We start from the raw sequence: 18,383 nt of genomic DNA, 5'->3' as shown, positions 1-18,383 counted from the left end.
CTGCTAATTTTAAAGGCTTATATGCAAGTTATTGTCATAAAAAGTGTTTGGGGACCTAGGTCCTGCCTCAGGGGACATGGATCAATGCAAAAAAAGTTTTAAAAACGGCCGTTTTTTCAGGAGCAGTGATTTTAATAATGCTTAAAGTCAAACAATAAAAGTGTAATATCCCTTTAAATTTCGTAGCTGGGGGTGTCTATAGTATGCCTGTAAAGGGGCGCATGTTTCCCGTGTTTAGAACAGTCTGACAGCAAAATGACATTTCAAAGGAAAAAAGTCATTTAAAACAACTGGCATCTATTGCATTACCGGTCCGACAATACACATAGAAGTTCATTGATAAAAACAGCATGGGAATTCCCCACAGGGGAACCCCGAACCAAAATTAAAAAAAAAAAATGACGTGGGGGTCCCCCTAAATTCCATACCAGACCCTTCAGGTCTGGTATGGATTTTAAGGGGAACCCGGCACCAAAAAAAACAAACAAAAAAAACAACGTGGGGTCCGCCCAAAAATCCATACCAGACCCTTATCCAAGCGCGCAACCTGGCAGGCCGCAGGAAAAGAGGGGGGGACGAGAAACCCCCCCTCCTGAACCGTACCAGGCCACATGCCCTCAACATTGGCAGGGTGCTTTGGGGTAGCCCCCCAAAACACCTTGTCCCCATGTTGATGAGACAAGGGCCTCATCCCCACAACCCTGGCCGGTGGTTGTGGGGGTCTGCGGGCGGGAGGCTTATCGGAATCTGGAAGCCCCCTTTAACAAGGGGACCCCCAGATCCCAGCCCCCCCTGTGTGAAATGGTAAGGGGGTACTACCATTTCACTAAAAAACTGTCAAAAATGTTAAAAATGACAAGAGACAGTTTTTGACAATTCCTTTATTTAAATGCTTCTTCTTTCATCTATCTTCCTTCATCTTCTTCTTCTGGTTCTTCTGGCTCTTCTGGTTCTTCCATGGCGTTCTCGTCCAGCATCTCCTCCGCGGCGTCTTCTATCTTCTTCTCCTCGGGCCGCTCCGCACCCATGGCATGGGGGGAGGCTCCCGCTCTTCTCTTCATCTTCTTCTCTTCTTCATCTTCTTCTCTTCTTCTCTTCTTCTCTTCTTCATCTTCTTCTCCGGGCCACTCCACATCCAAGGTGTTTTGAGGGGCTACCCCAAAGCACCCTCCCAATGTTGAGGGCATGTGGCCTGGTACGGTTCAGGAGGGGGGGCGCTCTCTCTTCCCCCCCCTCTTTTCCTGCGGCCTGCCAGGTTGCATGCTCGGATAAGGGTTATGGTATGGATTTTTGGGGGGACCTCACGCCCTTTTTGTTTTTTAAATTTTGGCGCGGGGTTCCCTTTAAAATCCATACCAGACCTGAAGGGTCTGGTATGGAATTTAGGGGGACCCCCACGTCATTTTTTAAAAAAAATTTTGGCCGGGGTTCCCCTTGGACCCCCACGTCATTTTTTTTTTACATTTTGGTTCGGGGTTCCCCTGTGGGGAATTCCCATGCCGTTTTTATCAATGAACTTTTATGTGTATTGCCGGTAGTTTTAAATGACTTTTTTCCTTTGAAATGTAATTTTGCTGTCAGACTGTTCTAAACACGGGAAACATGCGCCCCTTTACAGGCATACTATAGACACCCCCCAGGTACGAAATTTAAAGGAATATTACACTTTTATTGTTTGACTTTAAGCATTATTAAAATCACTGCTCCTGAAAAAACGTCTGTTTTTAAAACTTTTTTTTGCATTGATCCATGTCCCCTGGGGCAGGACCCAGGTCCCCAAACACTTTTTATGACAATTACTTGCATATAAGCCTTTAAAATTAGCACTTTTGATTATTCATGTTCGTGTCCCATAGACTTTAACGGTGTTCGCGTGTTCGAACAAACTTTTTTCCTGTTCGCATGTTCTGGTGCGAACCGAACAGGGGGGTGTTCGGCTCATCCCTACTATTTAACATGGATGTGGTTAAGAAATGGGTAAAGCTGAATTCTGAAAGTGTAAATTGCAAGATCAACAGACCAAATTGCAGATCATTTGGAAGGTTGTACATATACAGTATGTCTTATTTATTTAGTGGTTTACCTGGGTTTCTGCTTTAACACAGAATTCTAGTGTAGGGATAAGCTGTCTGAATTTGTAAAAACTTGTTTGGTAATTACCACAAAGTTAAAGTGATTGTAAGGGTTTTTTTTTTAAATAACAAACATATCATGCTTGCCTCCGCTGTGCAGTTCGTTTTGCACTTAGTGGCCCCAATCGTCCTCTTCTGGGGTCCCCCGGTGGCTCTCGCGGCTCCTACTCGCATCAGATAACCCCGATGCGCGAGTCATTGGATTTGATTGACAGCAGCGGGAGCCAATGGCTGCGCTGCTATCAGTAAGCCAAGAACGCCGGGCAGAGAAAGAGCGCATCCCCAGCGGGTCAAGTTGCAGGACTCAGGTAAGTAAAACGGGGGGCTGGGGGGCCGGTCACTGCCAGGTGTTTTTTCACCTTAAGGCGTAGGATGCATTAACCACTTCTTGACCGGCTCCTGTAGATATACGTCTGCAGAATGGCACGGCTGCGCAAAGTAACGTACCCGTACATTACTTTGAATTTGCCGCCGTGTGCGCCGCAGCGAGCTTCGTGAGTCGGGTCACGGGTTTCGCGGACTCGATCGCCGCGGGGATACCCGCGATCGCCTCACGGAGAGGACGAACGGGGAGATGCTGATGTAAACAAGCATCTCCCTGTTCTGCCTAGTGACAGTGTCACTGATCTCTGCTCCCTGTCATCGGGAGCAGAGATCAGTGACATGTCACACACAGCCCATCCCCCCTACAGTTAGAACACATCCTTAGTACTGACTTAACCCCTTCCCACCCCCTAGTGGTTAATCCCTTCACTGCCAGTGTCATTTATACAGGAATCAGTGCATTTTTATAGCACTGATTGCTGTATAAATGACAATGGTCCCAAAAATGTGTCAAAAATGTCTGACATGTCTGCTATAATGTCGCAGTCACAATAAAAATCGCTGATCGCCGCCATTAGTAGTAAAAAAAAATTATTAATAAAAATGCTATAAAACTATCCTCTATTTTGTAAACGCTATAACTTTTGCGCAAACCAATCAATAAACGCTTATTGCAATTTTTTTTACCAAAAATATGTAGAAGAATACGTATCGGCCTAAACTAAGGAAAAAAAATGTTTTTTTAAATATTTTTTGGGGATATTTATTAAAGCAAAAAGTAAAAAATTATGCGTTTTTTTCAAAATTGTCGCTATTTTTTTGTTTATAGTGCAAAGAATAAAAACCACAGAGGTGATCAAATACCACCAAAAGAAAGCTCTATTTGTGGGGAAAAAAGGACGGCAATTTTGTTTGGGAGCCACGTCGCACGACCGCGCAATTGTCAGTTAAAGCGACGCAGTGCCGAATCGCAAAAAATGCACTAGTCAGGAAGGGGGTAAATTCTTCCGGGGCTGAAGTGGTTAAGGTGAAAAAACACAAAGGTTTAAAACCCCTTTATTCGTGTATGTCACTTCCTGTCTGTTTAAGGGGGGGATGGGGATAAAAAACCCCTGGAAGGGTGGTAGTGGAGTGAGAAAGAAATTCTCAGCCTCAGGTCCTGTACATGAAACTAAATCCTGTACCAGAAGAGACTATTATGCAAGTATTGCTATGTTCTAATAAAACTGCAGCTGCCCATAGCTTCTTGAGTATATTTCTGAATTCTTGTGAGAGACTATCTCTGTTCTATTATTATTATTTCACATGCACATGGCAGATAGCTAGGTCTGTGCTACTGTATGTGTAGTGGTCACCTTCCAGTATATTAAAAAGTAAACCTGTTTATTGCAATATAGTTTATATGCAATTTGTACTTTAATAGTTAACCCTGTCTCTTCTGGTCTGGGATTCTATAGCTGGTTATAGCTTAGGGCTCATTAACCCTTCTGGATCATTAGCTTAGAGGTGCAGTTGCATGTCAGATGAGAAACTACTAGGGAGGGATAAAGCACAGGGTATACAGGCAACTCTGAGTTCCAGTACCACAGTTTCCGTGCAACACCACAGTTCCTGCCAATGAGAAGCTCCATTCCAGGCTGGTTTGACAACAGCTGGAGGATCTCCCCATGACCGCAGATCTTGTCTTCAGGTCTCCAGCATAAAGACAAATGCTGCATAATCCTCAGGGGCCGCTGCAACTGAACTTTGCTGCAACATTAATCTGACGGTATCTCTATTACTAACTACATATGCCCCTGTATATGTGCACAATTCTACCAGGACTGCTATCAGGCCCTTTGCTGATAACACTTGTTTGTACATTGGATATATGTACGTTTAATAATCTCTTCTTATATAAAGTTGGTTTAGTCTTTTTTAGTGTGCATCTGTTACTTATGGTTAATGGTATATGCTGGTTGCAGTAGTCTCTCTGCTCCCAATTACATTGATTAGATTATTGGTTCATTTCTCAGGGGATCCCCTCTGTTCACAGAGGCCCTGTCCTGGGTGGAGGTACTGCCAACTTTTATTATCAGTTCCACTCTTCAGCTTAGCGAAGGTTCTAGTTCTTTTATTTACTTACAGGTTTAGCTAAATATCCTGTTTGAGGAGGGCCATTTCTCTCAACCACCAAAAAGAGGGCTACACTAGTATATTACAACACAAAAGTTGGCAGACCTGAACATACATATATGACTGTATTTCTTCAAGCAAGCCATATCAAGTCATGGGTCACTTTTATTACAATTTATATTTAATTTGTTTTACCAAATTATAAAAAAAAGAGCCAAGAATTTAATGTTTTAAATGGGAACCATCTAATATAAAACAGTTTAGAAGAGAGATACATTCTATAGCCCTTTCTGACACTTGGCTTTTTCTAGAAACAATTAAAACTCATAAAACTAAGCAACCTGCACAGTATTTAGAGATGGCTTCTTACCTGTTCTTTTCACGCAGCTTGGTGATCTCTTGGCTCTGTAGCAGAAGTTCCTTCTCCAGTTTGTTGGTTGATAAAGAATTTTCCAGCAGCTGAATTTCCAATCTATTTGTCTGGTTCAAAACCTGCAATGTGATTCACAAAGAGGGGAAAGACCCAGGTTTATGCGGGAGCTATAGACCCATCTCCCTTTTAATTGTGGATCTTAAATTATTCTCGAAAATAATAGCGACCAGGTTAGCGCATCACCTTCAATCCCTTATCCACCTTGACCAGGTTGGGTTCATACCCACTAGAGAAGCGAGGGACAATACCATCAAGGTCCTTAACCTCCTCCAAGTAGCGAATGCCGATAAAATCCCCTGTGTATTGGTGAGTACAGACGCCGAAAAGGCTTTTGACAGGGTGAACTGGAGCTACATGCTCTCAGTGCTCCGTCATATTGGCCTGGGAGACAAGATGCTGCGATGGATTAGTAACATTTACTCAAATCCTTCAGCTCAAGTGAAAGTTAATGGAGTACTGTCAAGCCCCTTCCCCATAAGAAATGGAACAAGACAAGGGTGTCCTTTATCCCCCCTTCTTTTCGCCCTTTCCCTCGAGCCCTTTCTTTGCACTATCAGATTGAACCCGGATATCACTGGTCTCCAGGTAGGTAGCTCTCACTGCAAAATATCAGCGTATGCTGACGATTTGCTATTCTCTCTAACGAATCCCAGAATCTCTCTCCCGAACCTCATGCGAGAATTCAATGTCTATGGAGCAATCTCACACCTAAAGATAAACTTTTCTAAGTCTGAGGCAATGGGTATTGCAGTTCCCCCACATACCTTACTTCAACTGAAATCCAATTTCTGTTTCAAGTGGACTGATATCGCCCTAAAATATCTGGGTACTAGGATCCCCTCTGACATAACATGAACATTTGACCTTAATTTCCCCCCCTATTGACAAAGACCCGTGCCCTATTAGAGAAGTGGCATTCAGGTTACCACTCCTGGTTCGGGAGATGTAACCTCCTTAAAATGAGCATACTCCCGAAATTCATCTCATTCAAGCCCTACCTATCCACATTCCACCTTCTTTTTTTTCAACAAGTACACTCACTCTTCACCAGATTTGTATGGGCACACAAAAAACCCCGTCTATGCCGATCGGTGATGTCACGCATAGGGACGGGACAGGCATCTATGCTGATTGAGGCTTACGAGCTTGCCGCTCGTCGGAGTAAAGTCACAGTTCTATTGTTTTTTATGTTAGTACCCTACTTTATCAATAAAAGCCGTTTTTAACAATACTGTATCACACTATTTAGGATCCTCCTTTTTGTCATTTCTGTGCTCCCCCCCTAAACATCTGAGGGAACTATGCCCTGGGACTAGGACCGTGAGGATAGCTGTGGAATCCTAAGTATGGTACCCCCAACTTTGGTCATATGCGTTTGCCCTATTACCTTAAGGTAAGGGGCCATTACCTACCTGTGTGTGTGAACACGAAGAGGTGCGCTGTGTTTTTATCCTAGCACTACACTGCAATTGATGCATGATAGGACGCTGTTGTCACTCCATGAAGGAAGAGTTTATATGCTGAAGCACCTTGATTGTTTGGACATTTTTTCGTGCTGCACTTCTTGCTGCACTGTTGCACACAGTCACTTTATGTGTTGCATGTTGGACACAGGCTGCAATCCACTTATTTATTGTTTTTGTGCACTTTAATAGGAGTTGGCACTCCCACATTTGCTGCTATTAATTTATAAGAATCTGTTGATATGTAGAGTCACTGTTATTTATTTTTTCACTATTTATGAGTGCATTTTGTATGTTTTTTTCTTGTTGTGTGAGTGATTAGCTCGTCACGGGTAGTGAGCAATCACTCTATTTATTAATTATTGTGTGTTACACCTCAGTACACGCCACATAATAGTATTTATTTATTTATCATTTTTTTAGTTTATTTGTTCACTTAGGATTAGCGCAGCACCACTTACTCTTACCAAGCATTCATCCACGGGGTCCGGTTCATACCCTATCCGGTGCAGGCAGCTTTTCCTATTAGCCCTGTCTCTTACATACATGATAGCGTGGGAATAATTAATATATACATTCGACCTACCACATAGACTGAAGTCTCACCCATTAATAGGTACCACCTTGAGACATAGCCACCAAATTGCCTTCCACTCCTTGCTCACGTCGAAAAATTTGCCGCTGTTCCCTATACTGGGCAACCCAAACTTCGACCCGGGCTTACACTCGGCGGAATACTCCACCCTTAGGGACTCAGGCAGTGACCACGCATCTAAATTTATCACTGAGGGAAAATGGCCATCCATTTCAGATCTGTCCAACCCAGCAGGGGCCTATCACCTCCCTTTCTGGAATGTGGTACAACTACACCACTACCTGCACTCTCTTTCCAGGCCTCAGGACTTCGCGCGAGAACAAACGTCATTTGAGGACCTTTGTTCAGGTGAAGGACCGTTAGCACATATCTTATCCCAAACATACTCGATGTTAATCTCGCCAAATGAATCACCACAGCTACCCTGTTTGACCAGTTGGGAGAGGGACTTGCATCGCACCTTCTTGACAACACAAAGACAACGTATCATTACCCTCTCCCTCAAGTCCTCACTCTGTACTAGAATGCAAGAAACTAATTTCAAATTAATCACACGCTGGTACCTGACTCCCTCCAGACTACAGAAATGTTTCCCATCCACCTCTGGACGGTGCTGGCGCTGTTCAGGGGATGAGGGAACCCTGATTCATATTTTTTGGTCATGTCCTCAGTTGAGGAACTTTTGGGAGGAGGTCAGGTGCATCACCCAAAAGTTCACAGACTATACCATCCCTGACGATACCGCATTCTTTCTCCTACACCTTTCCACGGTCCCCATCAAGACATACAGGAAATCTCTTGTACGTCATTTACTAAATGTAGCAAAGGGGTGCATTCCCCTCCTTTGGAAACAAAGTCTCCCCCCATCCATAGCATTGTGGCTATGCAAAGTGGAGGAAATTAAGAAAATGGAAGATCTGATTTTTACTGCACAACACAAACAAGAGGCCCACAAGCAGACCTGGGATATATGGAACATCTTCATCTACTCTGATGAAGGACAGCACTTACTAGGATTTTAATCCACCTCTCTACGTCTCGCAGGGCCATACCCTCATAACTCACTAACTCAGCTACCGCCATGTCTTTCCCCCCTTCCCCCCCCCTTTTTTTCCCCCTCCCCCCCCTTTTTCATCCCTCACCTCTCCCCTCTTTTTCTTATTATTACCCCCTTGAATTTTTTGTCTTCTCATCCTTAAGAAAAGTTGAAAAAGCAGGCGAGGAATGCCCTGATATTATGTTACTTGAAATAAACATTGGTCTTAACAGAGGTGTACTTAATCAGAGATGTACACACATGCTCTACAGCTCTAATGCTCAAGCTTACACATGTAATGTTATCTGCCCTATATATATCTAACCTCTGCAAAATTCAATGTAATCAAGTCTGTATTTGCACTAATGATTGTATTTTGGGGTCCTCGCCCCTGTTTGGAGTTGAATAAACTTTATATTTGAAATAAAAACCCTGCAATGTATGCTAAAGTTTTAAGAGCATGCTGCATTGCTGACTTCCACTATACACTATATTCTAGACTTGACAAAATCCTCTTGTGGACCTATTTTTACACTGTCAGTAGGTGTTACATTTTATGTGTTATGATCATTTGAATTTCTTTCAGTTTTGACTCAACATTTACTTTTATTTTTTTCAAAACTATTTTAAATGTTTTAAGCATAAGAACCATTTTCTTTGTGGTTTAGGGAATAATCAGTGACCTTTTTCTAATGCCGTGTACACACGGGTGGAGTTTTCGGCATCAAAGGTCTGACGGTCTTTCCAACGGACTTTCGACGCACTTTTGACGGACTTCCGATGGACTTTCAAATGAACGGTCTTGCCTTCACACGATTACACCAAAGTCCGACAGATTCGTACGTGATTATGTATGACCGGACTAAAATGAGGAAGTTGATAGCCAGTAGGCAATAGCTGCCCTAGCGTCAGTTTTCGTCCGTCGGACTAGCATACAGACGAGCGGATTTTTTTAACTGTACTCGAGTCCGTCGGAAAGATTTGAAACATGTTCCAAATCTAAAGTCCGTCTGATTTTTGACCGAAAAAATCCGCTGCAGGTCCGATAAAGCCCACACACGGTAGGATTGCCCGACGGATTCGTCCCGTCGGACCAGTCCGGTCGAAAAGTGACTGCTGAAGGAGGGATCATTGCATAGCTCTGACGAAGAGGGGACTCTCCCTTTGAAACACGTTAGCTGATTGTGATGTGTATGCATCTCTCCACGATCTTTGGAAGGCATCGCTCATCCTAAAGTCGTATGCTGGCTGTCGGTACACTTCGTATTGTGCCTCTTCCACCTATTGCTTGTGAGTTGCTTCTTTTAATCATTTTAATACATTTTTTTTTTAAAAGTTAATACAAAAGGCTGGTGCGCCCCTGTTTTTCTTTTATTTCAGTTTGTACTAGGATTCCCCATCCTTGAGGGCAGCAAGGCCTGTGTTGACGCATCTCCATATGGTGATGCACCTGTGCGCAGGAGTCGTTGTTTTTTCGGTCGAAAAGTGCGCCCGTGTGTACACGGCATTAGGGTAACTTCAAAATGAAACCTTTTGTGATGAGTGATCTTGCTAAATTTAGCAGTGTCAGCATGTGCTGGCTAACTTGACAATAAATCTAATTTCACACGTAATTTTTTCTAAAATACTTTTTAAAGCGTATGTAAACCCTCACCTTGTAAAACAACCTAATCAGTTTAAAAAAGAAAAAGGCAAAACATTTGTGTATAGATATAAAAAAGATTATAAATATCTTTTTTTCCTATTTTTAAAGGGATCACATAGCCTCTGTTCTTAGCAGCACAGAGAGGTGTGGGAAGAGAAACAGCAGCACAGTGATCTTTCCACTGATACACTGTGCAGGGGAGGTTTGTCAGGACAAGTCTGATCATTGGAGGTGAGCAGGCTGAGTTCCCAGCATAGCTAGAGAACTGACCATGCTATGTTCCCCTGCTAAGTGTGGTCAGTTTTAGGAAAGCAGAGGGACTGATAAGAACAGCAGAGATTTCACACAAAGGAAGCAATACAAAGAGAACAGGATACTTTTTTAATACACGTACATGGTACAGCAGGCACATATTAGGAATATGAAATGTTGGCTTTACATACTGGTTTAATAAAATTCCTGCTTTTTTTTTTGTTTACTATTTTTTTTTTCATTTGTTCATCTGCAGGCTGAAGCTGTACATTTTTCATTGAAGCCTCCAGCCTGCATGTGATCCCTAGCTGACATATTGATTACGTGATCTGGGATTGCTCTGACTGGTTCCTGATCATCGGTTGGTTACTAGCTCTGAAAAGGGAGACATTTATTAACATGTGCTAGGGAATGGTAATAAACCGATAGCATATTGAAAAGAGTTAAAGCATTACTAAAAACAATTTTTTAAATTAAAATAATAAACATGTTATACTTACCTGCTCTGAGCAATAGTATTGCACAGAGCAGCCCCGATCATCCTCTCCGTGGGCCACTCGCCAGTGATCTTGGAGCTCTAGAGGTCCTCCTCTTCTGTGTCTCCATAGCAAGTGTTGGTGGTGGTGGTGGGTAACAAGTGTCAACATTTTTTAACCAGGGAATGCATCAAGGTAAAAAACAATTTAAATTTAAAACCACTTTGCAATTCCAGGCAACAAGTGAGACGAATCATTGAACTACTTACTATCTGGCAAATACTGCAAATATTCTTTAATTGGAATATTGACCTAATTTTAATGAATCTAAGTTCTTTGTAGTTCACAGAAAACAGTATAGAGACAGAACCTCAAAGAACACTGGCAGTATAATTTCTAAACAGGAGTTTTCAGATCACTAGACTGACAAAAAAGAGAAGGATGAATTGGTATACTACAGCAATGCCTGGATGAAAAACTGGAATGAAAAAAATAATGCACAAGTAGGCTCAGTCGATTGCATGCGACTCAAATCTTGATTTTTAATCTTGAATGGAGTGTACATTTAGCATAACATGAGTGTTATATAACAGTAAAAGCATATAACTTTAACCGCTTCCGGACAGCCTACCGCATATATACTTCAGCAGGGAGGCCCGGCTGCACGAAATCATGTGCCTGTACGTGATTTCGTACACAAAGTCTGGGGCGTGCGCGAGCGCCGTGGGCAACCTGCTCCCGCTTTGTCCAATCAGCGAGTCCGTTAGAAAGCACTCCCTAGGAGCACACTTAACCCTTTGATCACCCCTGATGTTAACCCCTTCCCTGCCAGTGTTATTTATACAGTGACAGTGCATTTTTTTAGCACTGATCACTGTATTGGTGTCACTGGTCCCCAAAAGGTGTCAGTTAGCGTCACATTTGTCCACCGCAATATTGCAGTCCTGCTAAAAATCGCTGATCGCCGCCATTAATAGTAAAAACAATAAAAAATAAAAAGTCCATAAATCTATCCCATAGTTTGTAGATATTATAACTTTTGCGCAAACCACTCAATATATGCTTATTGGGATTTTTTTTACCAAAAATATGCAGCTGAATACATATTGATTTAAATTTATGAAGAAATTTGTTTTTTTTATTGGATATGTTTTATAGCAGAAAGTAAAAAATATTGTTTTTTTTAAAAGATTGTCTGTCTTATTATGCTTATAGCGCAAACAATTAAAACCGAAAAAGATAATCAAATACCCCCAAAAGAAAGCTCTATTTGTGGGGAAAAAAAGGACATACATTTTATTTGGGTACAGCGTTGCAGGACTGTGCAATTGTCAGTTAAAATAACACAGTGCCGTATCGCAAAAAATGGCCTGGCCACAAAGAATGGTAAAGTATCATCTGCAGGCTGGAGAGATTTGTTTGCCAAACTAGGTTTCTGGTTGGTTCATTTACTTCCAGTTTTGGCTCTAACATAAACTCTAGTTAGGAAAAACGTACAGGTCAGGATATTATTCTCAGTAGTGCATTTTATTAAGGTAAGTTTGTTGAAACTTGCAAAAAAGTAAAAAAAAAAATTCTAATACATCACCACCTGTTGTTCCCATGTAGTCACATTTAAACAAAAAAAGACTGCACTTTTTATTTTTCATTTGTTTTTTCCCTATGTTTATGCATATGTAAGTATGTACTGCAAGTATCCTGCTGAGCTTTTTTTGTCAAGAGCAAAACAATTTGACCACAAATGGGCCTAATACTGATACTTGCGGTACACAACAAAATGTGTCCATGTTTTAACATGCCCAATTTAAAATAGAACAGTTTATTAATTATGCTCAGTCATGAAATTCTTCAAATATTCTTTAATAATAAACAGGAAATCTGTGAGTCTTCTAAAATGCTGGCTATACTCAAGAAAATTTTGAGGCAGTTTCATACACTTTCAATTTTTTGATTGCAAAAAAACAAGACAATCTACAACCAAGAGTTTTAAATGTTTCACAATCTAATAGCAACTGTTGGTGGTATGTTACATGGATCCATTTGGTTGTTTTTACGAAAGTGGTCATCGTTTCCTAAAAATAGCTGGGTTTACTGTTAACATTAGAAAAGATATCCTGGGAATCATCTTTAAAACCTGTAAGCTATTAACATTCATGGGGTTAAATCACTAAGGCAACTTTGCAAACAAATTCGCTCTATTGTTTTGTGAATGTGGTGAAGCTCTGCTGACTTCTATCATCCAACCATATGCAGGCAGGCAGACGTTTTTTTCATTTTCCATGTGCGTGATTCGATATTCTTTGCAAAGTGAAGTTTCACCACATTCACTAAGCTCTGGGGAAAATTGTGCCCCAAATTGCAACTTTCTTGCAAAGCGAACAACTTGCTTGCCTTAGTAAATTAAAGTAGAAGTTCACTCAAAACTAATGCTAAATCTCCTGGCAGCCACATTTTAAAACTAATCTATCTAATCCTGCAAGGAAGAAAACGCTATACATACCTTTTCTGAAGCCAATCCGATCCGGTCTCCAGCGGCCGATGCTGTGTGCAGGAGAGAACCGACAATGGCTGTGATATGCCAGGGAAGTGACATCATTCATAGACTTATTATGGGTCTTCCATTGTCGGCTGCCTCTACTGCACACACCTACACAGAAGCAGCTGCTGACAGCTCAACATGGGACTGGAGAAGCTGCAGAAAAGGTATATATAGCGATTTCTTCTTTTCAGATTGATTCGTTTTAGTATGTGGCTGCAAGTAGGTTTAGAGTTAGGTTTTGGGTGAACTTCTACTTTAACCCCATTATCTTGTCTTCTATGGAAACATATCAGCTGGAACATGAATAGGTACTAAAATAAGTACAAATTAGCCTTGCCGAATAGGAAAGTGAATAGGTAATGTAATGAAACCAAAAAGAGTGGAAGTGAATAGAAAATAAGAGTATCCGAAGTTAAAAGAAAAGGTAGAAGCTATTCAGGGATGCCAGAAATCCAAAAATGGGTAACATAGAGCAGAACTTAAAAGAAAGTTTGAAGAAGACGGTGTCAAATAGAAGCTACACAAACTCCAGAAGAAACAAGAATTGCAACACTGAATTGAAACATTGAATTGAAATTTTCTTGGAATATTTGTCACATGTAGAAGGTAAAACTCCGAAAGTCAACAAAACCATGCAAATGAAATTATAGGGGTTAGGTGTAAAAATATAATATTCCACCAATAAAACACTCCCGTTATATTTGAAATGTAACCAATTAGAAGTATAAGGGGAACATAGCCTTCTACTGAGTTACCAGTTTTTCATCCATTTACTTCTGTACTGACCAGGTAATTTCATTCCATTTTGTGTGTACTGGTGATCCTGGAACACACCTGCAGGTGATGCTGGCACACCTACATGGCTGCATCCAACACTAAGAAAGCCTGCTGTAGAAAATGCCAAAACTAAAAAGTTTCTCATAAACATCCATCATTTAAAGTTTACCTTGGAAGTTTGGATATGATTGGTGATACAGGAAGCAGAGAGAGTGGAAATTAAGCAGCACAGGCTTCAGAAAATAAACTCTTACTGCCCTTCTAGTGACCCATATGAAGCTATCTGTGCTTATTCTGTAGGTGTCAGATAAAGGTAAATTGAGTGAAGCTTCTGGCTTTAGCATAATAGCTATCTACATTTAGTAATTCACTGAGTGCCTTCACTTGCTTCCTGGAATTGTTTAAGCATATAAAAAGTTTTTTTTTATAAATTGTTCTTGCAGCTTTTATTATTATTTCAATAATAAAACTGATTTTATCTGCCTATCTAGTCGGACACAGTGCTGCTTCCATAATTTTTCAGTCAGTAATACCTGAGTCTCGACGTCAGTCAGCTTGCGTGTCTGCTCCGCAGTTTGAGCTAGCAGGTTTGTTCTGATTTCCAGCATGTTGATTGTTTGATTCTGCACAGTTGACCGCTCAGAATCTGTTGTCTCACCTCTGATATTGTCATGAATGTAGCTTTCTAGCTGGAATACAGACATGATGAAAAACCCATAAGTGTTCCATTACTTAGTAATAATTCTAAAAACAGTGTGAGGTGGGTTTTGTATTGCTGCAATGGAAATTTAAAGGGCCAGTCCTCCCAAAAGTGATATTTTATATATGGGTGGAGCTTGAATGGACAGTCACAGTCACTGTCTTTATACTTGTTTTGGATACAACAGTGATATCTCCCTGCCATTCCCTACATTTCCAAACTCTGTTCCTGTCCACATGGGTTAATTTACTAAAGCTGGTGATTGCAAAATCTGATGCAGCTCTGTGTAGAAAACAATCAGCTTTGAGAGCAATTGCATCCTGGGTTACCCTTCTGGCCTATAACCGCTGGACCCAAATAGACAAATTATGGATTTATGGATTATGGACTTTTCAACGGACTTTCGACAGGGTTCTTCGACAGACTTTCGTCAAATCGGACTTGTCTACACACAATCACACCAAAGTCCGACTGATTTGACCGTGATGACGTACGACCAGACTAGAATAAGAAAGTTCATAGCCAGTAGACAATAGCTACCCTAGCGTTGGTTTTCGTCCGTCGGACTAGCATACAGATGAACGGATTTTTCGACCGGACTCGAGTCCATCGGAAAGATTTTAAACAAGTTCTAAATCTAAAGTCCGTCACATTTTCGACAGAAAAGGTCCGCTGCAGGTCCGATGAAGCCCACACACGGTTGAATTGTCCGACGGATTTGTTAGTTACAGCCTTTCTCTACAACCCTAAGTTACCTGATAGTGTAACCTACCAGATGATCTCACCTCGGTTGCAGAAGAATCTTTTCTACTATGTACACTTAGTGAACCCGGTGACTGGGGTACTACTACCCTTTGACAAACTTAGAGCTAAGCATGACCTCCCCCGTACTGCTTTCTTTGCCCCAACTCTTCAGTTCTCCATACCTTCCCCATTTAAAAGAGTAGTCTGGCCCCTCACAGAGATCTTACTGACCTATATAAAATTTGAAATTCTTCTGACAGACTCTCTTTGGGGAAACATAGCTATATGCATAAATGGGAGGAAAATCTTGGGGAGGAACTGTCTCCTGAACAATGGAGAACTATATGGTCTAGTGCAGCTAAAAGCTCCATATGTACACTTTATAAAGAAAACACTTATAAGGTGCTCTTTTGTTGATACCTAACACCATCTTGCTTACACGCCATATACCCATCGGCTTCGGACCTCTTCTGGAGATGTCATTCAAGACCGGGGCACGTTACTCCATATTCATTGGAACTGCCCAGCTCTCCAGCCCTATTGGCACTCGGTACAGTGGCTTTTTCATCGGCTGTTTGAGGTAGATATCCCCCTCTCCCCTAAGCTGGTTCTACTCGGCCTTCTCCCTCCTAAACTCCCCGGATTAGCAAAAAAACTGCCCACACAACTACTCACAGCGGCAAGGTGCTTAGTGGCCCTACACTGGAAAAAAATCGACATCCCTTAACACTTTCAGACCTCTATGCCAGAATTAAAGATGTGGAGCTCATGGAGTCTATGTCGGCCTGCTTAGAAGATCGTATGGCTCAACATACGGCAATTTGGGAGGGCTGGTATCTCCGGGTGGATTGCTTGGGGCACCCCTGCCATGTGGGTCGAGTCTGTGCGGGATCCTGGAGTGACGAATCTAGCTGGAGTTGTTTTTCTATATACTTTTCCCCCATCTTTCTCTCCCCCCCTCTTTTTTTTTCTCTCTTCTATCTCTGGAAATGCAGACCACGCAATTATAGGATAATTATTGTCCTGATAGTATGTTTAACTGATGATCGAGGTTCACCTATAAGCTTATAGATATTACAACTGTATTATGTTCACACTTTTGCAGAGCCGTTTTTCCAGTCTCTTTTATTAATGGCTATGCTTCATGTTTGATATTTGCAGGTTGCATCTATGCTATCCATAGAAATCTGTTGATTCCTCATTATTTTAAATTTTTCCCTCTTTTTTTTTTCTCTCTTCAATTATTTTATTTCATTATCCCTTTCTGTATTTGTGCTTTAATTTTTTTGTATTGAAACGATCAAAACTTAATAAAGTTTGTCAATTATAAAAAAAAAAGAAAATAATCAGCTTCCAGGTTTTTTTGCCAAAGCTTATTTGAAGAAGCTGAGGCTAGAAGCTGATTGGCTACCATACACAGCTGCACCAGAGTTTGCACTCTCCAGCTTAATCAACCCAACTGTGTTTCCCGTATTTCCACTCACATTTGTGTGTTACTGCATCTCCTTTTACAGTCTTAAAAATAGACAATGTAAAATAAATCTAACAGGGAAAGTTAGACAGCTTAATAATGGCTACAGCAATTGGGCAGAGATATTATACTAATTGTATCCACAAGAGATATACAATTTTGTCCGGTGATTTAAAAAATTCCCATACTTATAACTGGCCTAAGCCTAACAGTCCCCCCCCCCATGCTATCTATACTCTTTTATATTTACTTTAGATTAGTCTGAAGGAAGATGGCCTTTCCTTTAGGGTCTATTGAGAACAGCTGTGTAGTACAGTACCAAAGACCCCCATCAGCTCAGATGAGGACATAAGAAATATCTTAAAGGATATTTTAACCCAAAAACAATAAATTAACATATTGCAGCTTGCAGTATCAGTCTTTAGATGTGTTGCTGCATTTTTCCATGTTTTCAAGATTTATTTTTCAATATTTTTACCTGGTAATCCTGGGAATAACACTTCCTGTCCCTATGTGCCTATGTGGCATGCTCACTACTTCGCTGTGTCTATGGAGGGGTCCATGCTTGTCACACTAGGCTGTTCTTCTGATTTAGACAACAAGCACATTTTAGGCTTGGTTCACACCTGCACTGCCATGCATCGTGTGTAGGGGAGCCCATTCCTTTCAATTGGTTGCTCTATGCACGAGAAATACGAAAAAAAGAAGTTTGTGCAAGGTGGTTCGGCACCATGCGGTTTGGCAAAAACAAAAACATTTTAAGAGGTGAGGCAGTGCCATTAACAATCAGAGTATTGGTAACTGTAAGCGCAAACACACAAGTCCATATATAACAGGAGATATAAAGGGCTGGGCAACTTAGTCCATAGGGGACAGGCTGGAAGTTCAAGGGTTAAGTGGTAACCGGTAATGTAATGGTTAAAGTAGGCTGGTAGGCTAGGCGGCTGCTGTTTCCTCAGAGAGCTGGCTCTGTGATGGATGAGAGAGGGGTAGAGAAGGAAGCGCCACCTGAGTGTAGTATTAACAAATGATGTTTAATGACACCAGGTAAAAACACACTTACAGGATAAAAACATATAAAAGGCTCATCTGTATGAGTATGTGGTCCTCAGTGTTCCCTCTGATCCTGTGGTGGTGACGCTGCAGGGATGCTGGGCTGCAGAAGTTGGATTACCAGCCGGAAGCTCCTTCTGTGGCCATCAGGAAGAGACTAGGGGCCGGCGTGGAGCGCACGTGAAGCGTGCATGACGTCACAGGTCCTCCGTCTGCTTCTGGGTTCGGTATCCAGGGGAGGGATCGTCCAGGGAGGAGGGCTAGCCCTCCTCCCTGGACGATCCCTCCCCTGGATACCAAACCCAGAAGCAGACGGAGGACCTGTGACGTCATGCACGCTTCACGTGCGCTCCACGCCGGCCCCTAGTCTCTTCCTGATGGCCACAGAAGGAGCTCCCGGCTGGTAATCCACCTTCTGCAGCCCAGCATCCCTGCAGCGTCACCACCACAGGATCAGAGGGAACACTGAGGACCACATACTCATACAGATGAGCCTTTTATATGTTTTTATCCTGTAAGTGTGTTTTTACCTGGTGTCATTAAACATCATTTGTTAATACTACACTCAGGTGGCGCTTCCTTCTCTACCCCTCTCTCAGTGCCATTAACAATTATTGCCCTTGCCACA

At 41.8% G+C, this 18,383-nt stretch overlaps 1 protein-coding gene across 1 annotated transcript in view; it reads right to left on the bottom strand.

Moving 5' to 3' along the window:
• The window catches only part of LOC141128362 (angiopoietin-2-like), a 91,467-nt gene that overhangs the window by 55,455 nt on the left and 17,629 nt on the right, over positions 1–18,383 (bottom strand). The window contains exons 2-3 of the mRNA XM_073615607.1: positions 14,321–14,476; positions 4,942–5,063 (exon numbers count right to left, since the gene is read on the bottom strand). Of these exons, the coding sequence (XP_073471708.1) occupies positions 4,942–5,063; positions 14,321–14,476 (278 nt within the window). The remainder of the gene's footprint in view (positions 1–4,941; positions 5,064–14,320; positions 14,477–18,383) is intronic.

This window comes from Aquarana catesbeiana, linkage group LG02, assembly GCF_042186555.1.
Source record: "Aquarana catesbeiana isolate 2022-GZ linkage group LG02, ASM4218655v1, whole genome shotgun sequence".
In the NCBI taxonomy this organism is placed as follows: domain Eukaryota; kingdom Metazoa; phylum Chordata; class Amphibia; order Anura; family Ranidae; genus Aquarana; species Aquarana catesbeiana.
This window is presented reverse-complemented; position numbering and strand designations above follow the sequence as displayed.